We start from the raw sequence: 16,040 nt of genomic DNA on the forward strand, positions 1-16,040 counted from the left end.
TATTTGTAAAGTAAAGCACATACATATATCAAATTTGATATTGGTTTAAAGAAGAGGTCACGAACATACTAATTGCCGTTTTCTGAGAGACTGTAGGCAATCTGGTTACATTTTCTTGTCGAACATTAAAAAAACTCCCATACTCAACGCTGTTTTTTTTCTTTCATTTTCATTCAAAAAATGACGGTATAAAATAGTTTTTATCTAATTTACCTACAAATTATGCCCCCCAAAAACCTTATTTTACCATGCTAAAGTTCTAAACCATTAATAAAGGAATTTATTTCTCAAGTTTGACAAATCTGTAGGCACCTATCCTTTACTAGATTAAGATTATATTACTATTCTTAATAGTATATATTCCAGAAAAAAGAACTTTATGTTTTTTTTTGATTTTGTAGTTACCGACCAGAGAAGTATCTCCGGTAATACATAGACACAAAGTTTTGAGGTAAACAAAATAAAATTGAATACTCCGACTATTGATCTATCAAACTCTTTCAACTATGCATTTGTAATTTATGCAAAGAGTTTGTTTCGTACATGTACATACCCTTTTCTTTTATTGATATTATTTTTTCAGTTTTGTTTACATTTTTGAGCGAGTATGAAAGTGTGTCTGTGAGAAAATACAACAAACATTAGTCGAAAATTTCGCTTGGAGGTTGCTTACATTTTGCAAATCAGTTGTTTATGAACGATACTATAAAATCTTAACGGTGAACTGCCAAGGTCTAGCGACAACCCAGAAACGACAAGATGTCTTTAACTATTCTAGAAAAAAAGGTTACTCTATTTTGTGTCTGCAAGATACACATTTTACCCATGAAACAGAACCATTTGTAGAAGCCCAGTGAGGTTACAAGTGCTATTTTTGTTCACATAAATCAAATTGACGAGGAGTAAGTATTCTTTTTTAGCAACAATTTTGAATTTAAAGTCTACAAAGATAAAAGAAAAGAAAGGGAATTTAGTAGCTCTAAATATTACCATTGAAGACAACAGGTTAAGCCTGGTCAATGTATATGGACCAAATACTGACTTACCAGAATTTTATGAAAAGGTTAGAGATATATTTCTAGAATATGACAATGAACTTTCTGTATTATGTGGTGACTTGAATCTTGCTCTAAATCCAGAAATAGATACATACAAGTATGTTAATGTAATCCAATGGCTCGTGAAAAATTTATAAAAATTACGGAAGACTTACAAATGATTGACCATTACCGAATTTTGAATCCAGAAAAAAAAGTGTTCACATGGAGGAAAAAACCTTGTCGAACAAAGCTGATTAGACTATATTTTAATATCTGAAGGATTATCTAATCATGTCGAAGAATTTACTGTTAAACCAGGGTACAGATCTGATCATTCTATTGTTTTTTTCTAGAATTAAAATTCAATCCCTTTAATTAAGGTCCTGGCCTATGGATATTTAATTATAGTTTACTGAATGACGCAGTGTATACCGAAAATGTGAAGCAAACTATACCAAAAGTCAGATGTCAATATTTACAAAACATAAATGATATTAAAATAATGCTATTCGTTTGGAAATACGAGGAGTATCTTTTTCATATTCTTCATTTAAGAAGAGGGAGGGATAAAAGTTAAAGAAATCCCTAGCAGAAGAAATAAAGAGATTAAAAACAAGTTATGAAAATAATACAAATATTTTGGAAGGAAAGAAAATAACTCTTGAATATTTAAGAAAAGTTAGAATGAAAGGCCATTTAATTAGATCCCGTGCTAGATGGGTAGAAGAGGGTGAAGAGCCAACAAAATATTTTTGTAATTTAGAATCAAGAAACTATGTTAACAAAATTATCAAAAGGGTTGATATTGATGAACAATATACTGCTTATGATCAATTTGAAATTTAAAACCAATTAAAATCCTTGAATGATGAACAGTATTCAAATAAAGATTTAAAATGTACTGACATGGATCAGAATAATATCATAAACCAGCGGAAGTTAAGCTTGACGAGATGACTTCTAATAGTCTTGAGAAAGATATTGAAGAAAGTAAACTTTTAGATGTTCTTAAGAATATGAAAAATAACAGGTCTTCAGGAAGTGGTCGATGGTTTTACGGCTGAATTTTACATTTTTTTTCTGGATAGATTTGAAAAGTTATATATTAAATGCAATTAACTGTACTTTTTCAAAGAGAGAACTTCCAATTTCTCAGAGACTTGGGATTATTTCCTGTATACCTAAAGGTGATAAACCAAGGCAGTTCTTAAAACAATTGGCCTCCTATTTCTTTACTGAATGTCCTTTGTAAACTTATATCAGAACGTTTAAGTTGTAGAATAAAGTCAACTTTAGAATATTGTATTTCTGATACACAAATCGGTTTCCTTGAAGGTAGATTTATAGGGGAAAATACAAGATTTATTTATGACTTAATGTCTTATACAGAGTCAAATAATATTCCTGGTCTGTTGATGCTATTAGACTTTGAGAAAAGATTTGACTCAATTTCACCTTTCTTTATAAAGTTTTGAAGTATTTTGGTTTTGGAAACAACATTATTGAATAAATTTAAATCTTAAAGCTTCAGTTTTACAATGTGTTTATTTTTAATTTATCCAAACATTTTTTATCCAGAGGGGTTGTAAACAATGAGATCCTGTTGCTCCCTACTTGTTCCTCCTTTGTGCTGAAATCCTGGCTATTCTCATTAAACAAAATAAAGATATAAAAGGTATAACAGTAAAAGAAAAAGAGCACAAAATCTCTGAATATGTAGATGATACCTCGTTTGCCCTTGACGGTTCACCAAAATCTTTGTTTGCTGCTCTTGATACATTGGATTTATTTTCACAACTATCTGGTTTAAAGATAAAAGTTCTAAAAAAATATCTAGTCATGTTTTTCATCATACAAGATGGAAACTAGTTTGGGGATCCACAATTTTTACTTTGCTTGGTATAACTTTTTCTGTATAGCTGGAAACTATTATTGCCATAAATTACAAACTTGTTTTACCAAACATTAAATCAATGATCCAACAATGAAAAAGGCGAACCTGACCCCATCTCTGATGTTTTGGACATTAGTGTTTCCACTGCACCTATTGCATATTGTTTTATGGACTTTGATAATGAATACTGTATGTTATTTCAAAGTATCCTTTATCTTCTGATATATTTATAGATATGTTGAATGAATAATAATGTACATATAAACCTTGATGCATATAAGATCTTCCATGATTTGTAGTTGGATATGATTTTATCCAACGAGTTTTGTGATTTTAAAAACACACAACAAGTTGAATTAAAATCATATCAAACAACATAACATGGGAGATTCTTTTTAGCCTATGTTTATTACTTTACAACCGATGTTTAACATTGTTTTATATAAGACTCTGCTATATTTTACTTCACCACGCTAACGCAAAAACCATCGTGACGTCATAACAACTTTATAAAGATTGTGATATGTACTATCCAGGATGCAACGTTTTATGAGTCGTCAGTACTTTCTGTCCTTCGGAGAAGCAAATTAAAAAAAATCGTATTTTCTTTCTTTTTTCAATATTTTTTTAAATTTATTTTTGGGATATTATTTGTGTCTCTACTATTGATGCTTACTATATAAGTCGTTTGAATATTGCTTAATCTAACTCTAGATATTGATATTTGAAAATCTGAAGCGGGTCCAAGATAGCGTCTGCCTCTGGCAACTCCGCCATTTCGCGAGTAGGTGTTTATGGAGGCATCTGAGCGATTTATGAAACCATTCTGACATACGAATACATGAAATGTAAAACAAACTACTTGGACTTTCACGTTGTAATTACGTGTCAATTTTAAAACTTAATTTCCGTTTCACTGCTTTTGTTTCACTCGGCTATATACGATATGTAATGAGTACAATGTGTTAAATATACCTTCTTAACGTCGATATAAAATGAAAGCGATACGAACATTTTATTTATTTAATTTCATTAAAGTTATCACACCTATTTAATAGATCAGTCAAAAGAAAAGGCGCGAATATTTACTCGTGGCGTTTGGTGCGAAATTATCAATAGTGGCCCGCCTTATATAATCCTTTGACAGGTGTACTGTTGCAAATGTATACACAAGTATATTTAGAGCAGTGTTCCCAACAGCTTAATTGTTAGTGCGTAATTGGATCACATAGCAATTACGTTACAATTCTGTGTCAAACTAAAGATTTATTCCAGGGTCTTTTCAAACATCCTCTGTAACTGGTTTTGGTTGGTTCTCAAAGTAGAAAAAGAAAAGACTAAATGTGCTAATGAGAGATACCTATATTATCATTTGTTTTGCAAGACGGGAAAACAGATCTTGAATCATTGCTATAAGTTAAAGTTTTTTCAAGAAACAATATCGATTCATGTATATAGTATATAGCATGTATATAGTAAGTATAAGACGTATAACCACTGTTTTTCCCATGCACATTTGTGTGATGTTAAACGAATAGAAAAGACAAAAATAAGAAAACCATTTTCATAAGATCGTTTAATGGAATTTATATAAACATTTTTTTTTCAAAGATCTGAATCAAGTTATTGAACATAAATGGTATCTGATTCCCTGACTATCGAGGCACGTTTTTCGGCGAAACATTTCAACCTTTTTATGAAAGTGTAAATAATCGGCATAGTTCACTAATTTTAATTAGATTATAGTCATTTCACTGCTTTTGCGTTACTTTTGTATAGTATTTGTAAAACGTGTTAAATATATTTTCTAAACCTCGAAATATAGGCTCTGAGAACGTTCTTTTTTCTTAATTTTATTGAAGCTATCACACTTATTAAATAGATCAGTCCAAAGAAAAGGAACGAAGATTTAACGTGGTGTTTGACGCGAAATTATGAATAATGGCCTGCATTTTACAATTCTTAGACAGGTGTACTGTAACAAAAGTGTACATAAGTACATTTCGAGCAGTACTCCCAATAGCGTAATGGTTAGCGCGTTGGAAATGAAAGATGGAGAAAGCAGATTGGATTTTCACGCTGGCTACCTGGATTCACTCTGTGACCAAAATTTTTAATCACTTCTCAGCTCGACTTGACGAATTTTTTTCCAGAATCGGACGGAAGACTTCTCGTTGCTCGCAATGAGATCGTTTCTAGTTAAGGTTTTCCGTTTGCAAACGGAAGACCTTATTGTTTTCGTTCCGTTTCGTTTTCTCTATTATTAGGGCCTTTCGCCTTTAACGTAAGACCCTTCTATTATTGTATTTTTCTTTTTCATTTTTATACTTCTTCTTTTTTCTTACAATTTTTGCGCATACGATTTCTTGGAGATGGCTCGATGGATTTTGTTCAGAGTTTGTATATGTCTGTCTGAAGTTTGTACCCGCGCTTCAATTTTGAAAACATCACTTGTGGTCGTGAGTTTTCGCCCTTTTAGTGATTTTAAAGGGTATCCTTGTCCGTAAGTTAACTCAAAAACAACATCAAATAGAGAGCTGACATTTTCAGAGATAGTTTAAACACATGTACAACTGAATTGCACATTGGATTAAATTATTTTCAGTTTTTCAGTTTTTTACCAATTTGGAAGCGCAGTAGGGGTCGAAATCTAGGACACAATTCATGAGTGAATTTTCGAGACATTTTATATCATATCTTTTAAAGTATAATTATTTTGTTAAAACATACTGAACAAAATGTGTGCTGAATGAGAAGATCTTTAAGATGATAGCAAGTTAAAAGTGCTGACTAATCACATTAGGAGCAAAGAGGGGCTAAAAGTCTTTTTCTGATAACTCTTTAAAAGTCAATATTTTGTTATACATTAACAAAGCAAAAATGTTTACCTCAACAATCTACAACTGTACTTTTTAACTTTAATCTTGTATATAACATAATTAGGGGCCACAAGGGGCCAAAATGCTAATTTTTTTACGCTTTGTATCTCGAAAGTGAGTTATATTTTGACAAGTAATATTGAACAAAAGATATTCAAAATCATGTTCTGAACAATATGCAACCTTTCATTTTTCGTTAAACGTACCCATAAGGGAGTTGAAGGGTTGGCCCCCAAATATTTCTTTTGCTAATAACTCAAAACGAAAATTATCTCTGAATAGTTGTTGAACAAAAAGTGCTCAAAATCCTAAGAGCTTTAAAATGAAATCAAGGAAAAGGGTCTGGGTACTCAGATAAGGGACCAAAAGGGGCTAAAAGCTTTTTCTCGATTACTCTTTAACAGTCAATAATTTGTTTTATTATACTTCCATGTTAAATACTAAAATCTGATTGGTTTAGACGCAGGTAACAATCCGTTCGATTACCCTGAGCCTTAGCAACACACGTAACAACGGGTAACACAACGGTAATGCCACATGCGTGGAAATTATGCGCGTACGGTTCACCGTAGAATTCTCAAAACGTCAGTTGCGCGTTTGAAAGAACCGGAATTAACTTAATGTCATTAAAAGCTTGCGTCCGATAAAGCTTACTTGAAAACAACAAACGACAGACGATACATGCTTGCGAGTGTAGGTAACATGCTTGCGAGCCAGAAATAACGAAACTTTATGTTAAATGACTCGAATTCGAGTATCAAACAAACAATAAGGAGATTAGTGAACCGGTGAGTGTGAAAGCTTTCTATACATGAGAGTAAAGACGATCAACGTTTTTTTTTTTTTTTTGGCTGACGTCCTAAATCAATAAGACATTCAGTATAATAAAATAAATGGTGCCTATTTTGTAGGGTAACATTTGAAATTGACACCCCTCGGAAAACCGTTGTCAACCTCCGCTGTCGCGTCGGTTGACAATAGTTTTCCTTGGGGTGTCAATTTCAAATGTTACCCTACAAAACAGGCACCATTTATATAATACATCAATGAAGCAAAAATTTTTATTTTAACAATCTACAACTGTATGTTATGACTTTAAAGTCGTATATTACATAATTAGGGACCACAAGGGGCCAGAAGGCTAAATCTTTGACGCTTTCTATCTAAAAAGTGGGAAATATTTTGGTAAGTAATAATGAACAGAAGATGTTCAAAATCATGTTCTAAACAATATGTAACCTTTAATTTTTTGGTAAACGTTCCCATAAGGAAGTTGAAGGCTTGTCCCTTAATATTTCTTTTGCGAATAATTCAAAAACAAAAAAGAATCATCTCTGAATAGTTCAGTTCATCATCCTAAGAGCGTTAAGATGTTATGAAGAAAAAAGGGCTGGTCCCTAATATTAGGGGCCGTGAGGGACAAAAAGTCTATTTTAAAAGTCTTTATTGTTCAATGTCTTTTTACAGATTATGGAAAATCATTAATTTAGAATGCAAAGTTCATTCAAAATCTTATTTCACCTCTTCAATAATCGAACGGAAGACCCACTTGTTGTTCACGATGAGATCGTATCTAGTTAATTCTTCAAGCAGATTTTGCGCACGCGATTTCTCAGACACGTCTCGGTCGATTTACATGAAATTTGCATATGTAATTGATTATCAATCGATCTTGATAGGTTTTTGATCGTTTTTATTACGTCACTTCTGGTCGTGAGATATAGACAATTTTCTGATTTTAAGTGCAATTTTGTCTTATTTAATAGCGGAAACTGCTTAAGATATGAAGTGAAGATTAATTGCAGATGATGGTTCATGACTTATAGCGTTGCAGAATCGTCTTTTCGTGCGTCGTCAATACTTCAGGTCGATACTTGAAGCGAATTTGAGAAACGCATTTTTTAAATTTTCTTTTTTAATATTTTGTTTAAATAGAGACCCTTTTGCAGAAGCAAAATATGTAATTTGTTTGAAAATCGAAAAAGCCAATCTCGAGATATTAGCATTTGAAAACGCGAAGCGGCGATCCTAACGGCCGAATGGTTAGCGTGTTGGATTGTCACGCGGGCGACCCGGGTTCGATCCTCCATCTGACATTTTTTTTATTTTTTTTGCAAGATTTTTCGATATTTTTAAATTTTAAATCATTTGGAACAAAATATTGTGAACCTTTAAGCATATCTTGAGTAATAAGGGGTCAAAAGGGGCCAGAATGTCACATCCTTGATATCTTTGGCCTCTACATTGTACAAGGATTAAAGCTGAACAGGAAGACTAAAGATAAACGAAATTAAGGATACATCAAAACGGAAAGGAATATGTAAAAATACAAAAATAATCAGCAATATTTTCATTTTTTTTAAAAGTCTGTCGCTTCGTACAAAAGTGAACCCAATCAAAACGGTCGATTGTAAACTGAAATAAGAGAAAAAACTGTCATCGGCATTGACATAGCTATTGTGTTCTATTTATTATTACTAAAATTAATAATAATTCTTATTAAATTTACATAAACATTATACAACAAGCTTTTCTTTAAAATTTGAATGAAAAAACTATAATAAAAGTAACTTCTCCATGACAAAATACGATATATATATATATATACCCCCCCCCCCCCCCCGAAGCTCTTCGTCTGCATCTGAAGAAGCCTATTTCATTTATGTAAAATAAGTCAAGGCAAAGTGTCATAAACCTGAAACAAATTGCAGCAGTTTTTTTTTCCTTTATTTACAATTAGTAAATTGCATTCTAAATAAAACATATAAATCCTCTAGAAAAACATAGAAAGTCATTTTTTTTAGAAATAGAAATTATTATTTATATAAAATACAAAATAAAAACCTTTATGTGACATGTATTATTTATATATTTGTCAATTTATTAATTTCATTTTTTGACAACTTTTATTCGTAAATGCAATTAGTTTAGTGTAACCGATCTACCTTCATGTACATATCGACGACGTATTGTCAATTAATAATGATAATTTCCATTCCTAAGTCGACACGATATATCCTGGTAAGCTTGAGATAAAAGATACCACAGAGTCCGACACTTCTGCTTCATACTTGGATGTTTTACTTGAAAAAGACTCTTATGGTAATCTAACAACCAAGAAATATGATAAACGTGATGACTTAAATTTTTCTATCGTCAACTTCTCTTACTTATGCAGCAATATACCTTCATCAAATGAATACGTAGTTAATATACATGTATCTCAGTTTATTCGATACGCAAGAGCATGCTCTGCGTATGAACAATTTCTTAAACGAGGTAAATTATTGACAAGCAAGTTGATGAAACGAGAATATCAACAGTCTCGTTTAAAGTAATCATTTCGTAAATTCTATGGTCGATACAATGACCTTGTCAGCAGATAAAATTTATAATTGAATGAAATGCTGACTGACGTTTTTCATTCATACCAATTGTTAGTCCATTATTTGTACACTGAATTGACGACGGATTTTTCCGGTTTTTCCTGATTATGACAACGAGCACACGACGGGTGTGACCGGTCGGCAGGGGATGCTCACTCCTCCATGACACCTGATCCCACCTCTGATGTTTCGGAGGTCCGTGTTTGCTCTGCTCTTCTTTTGTATATTGTTTTCTGGACGTTGAGATTAAATACTATACAATTATTGCTGGTTTTTGAGGTCAATACAATCTTTTAGCCATCTGAGGAGTACAATATTCACCGAGCCCGAAGGGCGAGGTGAATATTGTACTTCGAAGATGGCTAAATCATTGTATTGACTGAAAAAAACAGCAATAACTGTTTTATTATATGATTAACTTATAAAATGATACAGTTCATTACTTGTTTGCATTTTATTTAGTCCTAGCCAAATACAAGAGAGAAGAGCAGAATTAAAATGTGAATAAACCTTACCTGGTAGTCATATCAATTTGAAATGTTTTTTTTAAATCAATTTTAGTTGCCATGAAAGAAATATATATGTCATTCTTTTTTTATAGTATAGATTTTGAAAGGAAGGAGTATTATCAGGAAAGACTGACTGCCAAAAAGTAAAAAAAAAATGTTGTTCAGTAAAAGTGTTGGAGGGGGGGGGGGGTCCCTTCATCCCCTCTTACCACCCTCACCTAAAAAATATATTCACTTATGTTTTGTCCACATTGAAATAAAAATCATAGTTGTTTAAATAGCTTTCTAAAACAAATTTATATCAATTTGGAATTTCCCAATCTATTTTTAGATCAATGTAGAGGAAATAAATCCTTGTATTGACCTGGAACGTCACGTGCAGGTCAATACAACGTAATATTTTTCTAACATAGTTGGATCTCAGCCAATCAGAGAGATGGAAATTATTCAATCATATAATAATGTTCATTATTTCCATATCCTACTTTTACCCAAACCAACCTTTGGAACTTTTAGCCAATTAGCATGGCTACTCATCTTTTTTGATCATTTTGTTGTTTTATTTTATTAAAAGGAGAAGGCACATACAAAATACTAAGAAAATTGTTTTCATATATTAGATTCATTTCATTCGCGTGCCTTACACAAACTTTGTCAGAGAAAAGATATTCTTTGGAGGAAAGAAACCTTGTCGGACAGATAATCGCATGACATTTGGTTTCTTCTTAGCACGTTTGTGTGTTGAGTGAGTGTGAGCGATCCACTTAGAACCCCCATTTTTAAAATGAATCGTCATAACATGGAGAACCCGAATTCCCTCCACTGTGTTTAATTGGATATTCATTTATATAACGTTTACAACGCTATATGAATTGTAGTAGGGGCTCGAAAACTTTAAATTTAAATGCTGAGAGTGTATGATGTGGGCGTCTAAGGTGCCAGGACAGCTCACATATATCGCCAGATCATTGACGTTACACTCCTAAAGGTACCTGCGTCAAGGCGTAGAAATTAATTTTGTGATTATTGAAAAGCTTTTCCGACGGCAACCGTAGATTTCTAGTGCAAATTTTAATGTCAGGGTTACGCCTATCAACAAGTAACTAAAGCAGTGTTGTACATGTGTCAACAAAATTTGAATAATTTTCTGGCACCACAGAGACGTCTTGATGGACTCAATTTTTTTGTGTCCGGAAAAGGGGTGAATGAAAGGACCAGTCAGTCTTCATTTTGCTACCTCATCTCTGATGTAGTGACAAGAAATATAAAAAACACGATTGTGATAATTTATATCGGCTGAAGGAGAGGGGGTATTCATGCGTCATATCTTCATGTCTATGACATTTTTTATACCAGTTTATTACTAAACAGCGTTTTCAGGAGGTGGGGGTGGTAGTTCTTAGGTCCCTTTTAATTGATTACTTTATACATTGAATAACTTTTAGTTGGTATAGTTTGTAAATTAAAGAACTTAACGAATTTCAAGGTGGTGTCCTAGACCTCTCTTTCTAGTTCTAAGCATGTAAAACTTAACTTATTTGTAAAAATCTTTCAAGATTAAAAGCAGAAAATAAATGTTCATTTTATTACCTATTTCAAATACGAAAATAAAAAAAAAACATGAAATACACTTTATATTGAATATTATATAAATAAAAATACAATGGTCATATATTCAAATTAATTTTATAAGGGTTTCCTCTTGAAAAAAAATGTCCAAGAACAGCAACTGTGCGTAGTTATTTTTTGTGTGTGTGTTTGGTTTTGTTTTTTAAATTCATATAAATATCAAAATAAGTATAAAATTTATGCAAATGTGTTTGGCAATTGGCAATTGGCTGTAAGCAGTTGGCAGTCGTATATGACATTCCATACTAACGTGAGCAGTAAAATTTTGGTCAAAAATTGCAAATGTTTTGCATTGTGGGATCGTTAGCATTATCGTTTAAAAGATAAACATTTTCTGAAGCTAGCTTCTAAATTTCAAACTGTTCAAAGTTAGGGATTTTCTCTCATTAAGTTGCTCTGTCACCGCATTCCATTCATATTATACTTTGTACTCAAATTCATTGATTCCGCATTGAAATGCAGCATATTCCACATGCTTTATAAGCAAAATTAATTTGCAAATGACGTGAAATTATTGCATATTAAAATAAATACACGTATGCGTTATTAAACAACACAAATGCATGGAGATGTTGATTATTGGATTAATATCGTACTTCTCCACACATGCCCCGATCATTTGACCTTTCATGGGGATCAGTTAAAATTTAAGGCTTGTATCAATCATTTTATTTTTTATTTAATTGCTTTAAAATATTATAAGATTGATAATGAAATGAAAATTAATAATATAAAAAGGATCAAAAGATAATTTAAATACCTGGTATACATATGTATTATAAGATTTATGAAGTAAGGTTATAAGACTACTTCAGAAAACAATAGGATTTTTCATTAAATTCAAATAGCATAATAATACAATATCTATAAATGTTTTACTTTAAAATAATACAGCGATATTATCATTATGTCAAGAAAAAAAGTCATCATTATTTAATATAAGTATTGGACTTTGTATGTACATGAACTATACATAAATATACAAGGAATTAAATGTTAAACTTCAATATACTTTTTCAATCAATGCACATTTACTCTATACAACTATGTAAGGGTTTAAATATTTTGATTACAATATACTGTTCAATATGTTAGACATAACAGTCAGTGGGGTTTTATCATCATGAGTGTCTCTTTTATCTCCCCACTATTCGTTACGGTAAAAGCCCATGGACTGATCCACTTTGCCGGGGACCAGGGACCGTTAAGGTTGGCAAGGTTACATTCATTATACCACCAGCCTCCTCCTCCTCCCTCACTAACAGCACAGTTACACCAACCACACAAGTCGTGGTCTCTGTCCAGGGTGGAGAACGACGTCCCGGACAGGTCAGCACCAGAATACCCTGTATCCAGCATACTGTCACCTACAGTAATCAAAGATAACATATTACACGCACACCTATTAAATCATTATCATCTACATAAAACTTAAAACTGAAGAAAAACTTTTGTATTATTCAACATAAAAGAAGTAAATAATTGTATCAAAAAGTATTGCTATTTTATTTTCTGTTGTCTGTCATTCGATGTTTTATTTTGACTGCATACGAAGATGTAATTTCAATAAAAAATATTTCATACGTATTTAATCATAAAACAGGTAAGATTATACTTGATATAAAGAATGGATATTAAAACAATAATCAACAACATTAACTGATAAAGTGATAAAATATTGAATGCTATTCTGATTATTTTTTAGGGTTTGCACCTTTTTAAGTTTACTGTTCGGAGAAAAAATATATTTTCTATATTGTAAAAGTGTTACTCATAATGAATTATTTACAATTATTTTATCAGCTTCTTTTCTGTTGTTGAAAAATTATATATTTTTTTTATAAAGACATACAAGAAGTATTATAGAATACGTAATATGCCAGGTACAATGTCTTTAAAAATTAATTCTATGTTATTTTTGTGGATTTTTCAAATGGATTGCACTGTTAATATGTACTCTAATATATATTAAAAGATGAATAAGCATATCTTTTGGACACATGACGTATATTCGGGGAGGGAGGGGGGTTACGTTGTACTGTCAAAAAGCACACATCATTTATACTGATTTGTTTTCGGCACTAGCATAATATTCACACATTCCTCCCAATACTTACCTAACAATAGAACTGGTCCTCAGAGAAAAGGTTTCTAGTTTTTTATCTGTCCCCAGAAACTGACAGTCCTCTCTCTCTCTCTCTCTCTCTCTCTCTCTCTCTCTCTCTCTCTCTCTCTCTCTCTCTCTCTCTCTCTCTCTCTCTCTCTCTCTCTCTCTCTCTCTCTCTCTCTCTCTCTCTCTCTCTCTCTCTCTCTCTCTCTCTCTCTCTCTCTCTCTCTCTCTCTCTCTCTCTCTCTCTCTCTCTCTCTCTCTCTCTCTCTCTCTCTCTCTCTCTCTCTCTCTCTCTCTCTCTCTCTCTCTCCCTCTCTCTGCTCATTAATCGTCAATTACACATTCCTTTTACTTTTACCTACCCAGGGTCCCGGTAGCTGGTCCTCCAAGTAACAGTCTATAGTTAAGTGATTCATCAGCAACAGAGAACTGTTTGTATAGTTCATAGAGCTTTGTCCCATTGGTCAGTGTCATAGTGACGTAGAGGGAGGAGTTCCTTCTTTTAGTAAGTTTATGTATCACGTCATTCCCTTAAATATTTTATAGTCGTGTTATATGTAAAGCATTTATAAAACAAAATGTTTTTTTCTTCTGGGATGTTGTCATATAATTCAACATACCATTGTAAATTCAATCAGAAATACCAAATTACAATCAACCTACTTATTTTGAAATCAAATTAAGGAAATCGTTTTGAATAACATGAATTATTTTGTTCTGCAAATAACGGGAAAACCCGTCGTCAACTCTGTGTATAAATAATTGACTAACAAATAGTATGAAAAACGTCCGACAGCATTTGACTTCAAGATAAATTATTATATGCTGACAAATGTATATAATTTACCAATCCAGTAGGAGTCGTTAGGATTCCCGAACCCTGTCTTATACTCAGACCACGTCCTGTTGAATCTCACCGCTCCACTGACCCGCTTCTGAATTGCCTAGAGATTTATAAATTAGAGGGTTTTATCCATGAAAGTTAAGGTGTTTTTGAATTAGAGGGCGCTTATAAATGAAAGTAGTGAAGTTGTTGATTGATACGTTGTATTGTTTACAATGTTTCAAATGGATTATTCAAAAAAAGTAATCTTTTTAGATGTGCTTTTTTTTTCAAGTTTTAATATGCGCAATTTTTCAAGTTATGAGCTTTAAAAAAACTTGCATGCAAAAATCTACTTAATATATACTAATCAAAATAAATATTTCAAGTAAAAAACATTATTTATGATATTATAAAAAGTTATTCTACTTAGCAGTTAAACATATTAACTGTTAGAATGTTAGCATCTTTAAGCCAGTTAGGTAAGAAAAAAAACCAATAGGCATTTAGCGCAATTTCTCGTGGTTTTCAGCAAAAAGATTACATATCCGTTTTAAAATGAATTATAATTGAAATACGATGGTACTTGCAATTGATGGTTGAGAGAGAGAGAGAGAGAGAGAGAGAGAGAGAGAGAGAGAGAGAGAAAGAGAGAGAGAGAGAGAGAGAGAGAGAGAGAGATCTTACTGTCCACCCTCCGCCTTCTATCACCATGTCACAGAAGACACTGATCTTGCTTTCGATACCAGACGAATTTATTTTATACACACCAGACGGATTAATGTCATAAACACCGCATTTTCTATAACCATTAATATAGAGGTCATTGCAGTCTTTCTTTATGTTTAACCCTGAAAGTAAAAGAATTAATTACTGGATATAATAATAATCGCAATATTAAAAATACTCACAGAGAGAGAGAGAGAGAGAGAGAGAGAGAGAGAGAGAGAGTTACCGTCTTCAATGATTTTCAATATACTGCTCTTTAAATCTTCTTCGGAATTGGAGATGTTTTTCTTCAGGGTTGTAAGCATCCCGTTAAAATTTTCCTTTATCCTCGCGTTCTCCATTTTTAAGGAATCAATTTTTCTCGCGTTCTCCTTTGTCAATGAATCAATTTTTCTTGCGTTCTCCTTTGTTAATGAGTCAATTTTTCTTGCGTTCTCTTGCCTTGATGAATTAATTTCTCTCGCGTTCTCTTGCCTTAAGGAATCAATTTTTCTTGCGTTCTCCAGTGTTAAGGAGTCAATTTTTCTCGCGTTCTCTTGCCTTAAGGAATTAATTTCTTTCGCGTTCTCCTGTTTTAGAAAATTAAACTGATCTTTCAAAATTAGCATTGTTTGCTCATTAGGGAAGCAATCATTGTTTTCTTTAAGATATATTTGCTGAGAACTAGCGACACAAACGAGCAAGCCAAACACGAAGGAAGCCGACCACACTCCTGCCATGGTTTTACTAGAGCGCTGTCTCGAATAAGTGTCTCTATAAAAATCTGTAGTTTATATACCCTAAAACGGGAAGTTTAGAATTTCACTAAAATTATATCTCTTCCGCAACACTTAGTGTTAATGTTAAGCAGCGATTTTTATTTGACAATAAAGAAAAAAATCAGGATGTTTACGTCAAATTCAGAGGAAAGCTGGCATAACATACCATTATATATGTAACATTATTTTGTATAAATGTACCAACTTTCAAAACTTAAAAAAAAATCTTAGACATTTTTACATGACAGATATTAAGAAAAATAGTTAATACTTAAGATGACTT

At 32.4% G+C, this 16,040-nt stretch overlaps 1 protein-coding gene across 1 annotated transcript; it reads right to left on the reverse strand.

The window, feature by feature from the left end:
• Positions 1-12,167: 12,167 nt before the first annotated feature.
• On the reverse strand, positions 12,168-15,807 carry LOC134228362 (angiopoietin-2-like). The gene is made up of 5 exons (XM_062710019.1): positions 15,226-15,807; positions 14,958-15,121; positions 14,295-14,391; positions 13,810-13,977; positions 12,168-12,704 (listed from the first exon to the last, which is right to left on the reverse strand). The coding sequence occupies exons 1-5, from the start codon at positions 15,716-15,718 to the stop codon at positions 12,442-12,444; spliced, it is 1,185 nt and encodes a 394-aa protein (XP_062566003.1). The 5' UTR covers positions 15,719-15,807; the 3' UTR covers positions 12,168-12,441.
• Between the last annotated feature and the right edge of the window lie 233 nt (positions 15,808-16,040).

The sequence above is a fragment of the Saccostrea cucullata genome, unplaced genomic scaffold (assembly GCF_032062105.1).
Source record: "Saccostrea cucullata isolate Sc308-1 unplaced genomic scaffold, CSIRO_AGI_Scuc_v1 ctg8844, whole genome shotgun sequence".
Lineage (NCBI taxonomy): Eukaryota > Metazoa > Mollusca > Bivalvia > Ostreida > Ostreidae > Saccostrea > Saccostrea cuccullata.

Excerpts from the sequence above, each read along its gene's own strand:
- LOC134228362 (XM_062710019.1), bottom strand. The coding sequence starts at position 15,718 with ATGGCAGGAGTGTGGTCGGCTTCCTTCGTGTTTGGCTTGCTCGTTTGT. Across the intron at positions 15,122-15,225 it reads ATTGAAAATCATTGAAGACG|GGTTAAACATAAAGAAAGAC; the intron begins GTAACTCTCTCT and ends TTTTACTTTCAG. Across the intron at positions 14,392-14,957 it reads TAGAAGGCGGAGGGTGGACA|GCAATTCAGAAGCGGGTCAG; the intron begins GTAAGATCTCTC and ends ATAAATCTCTAG.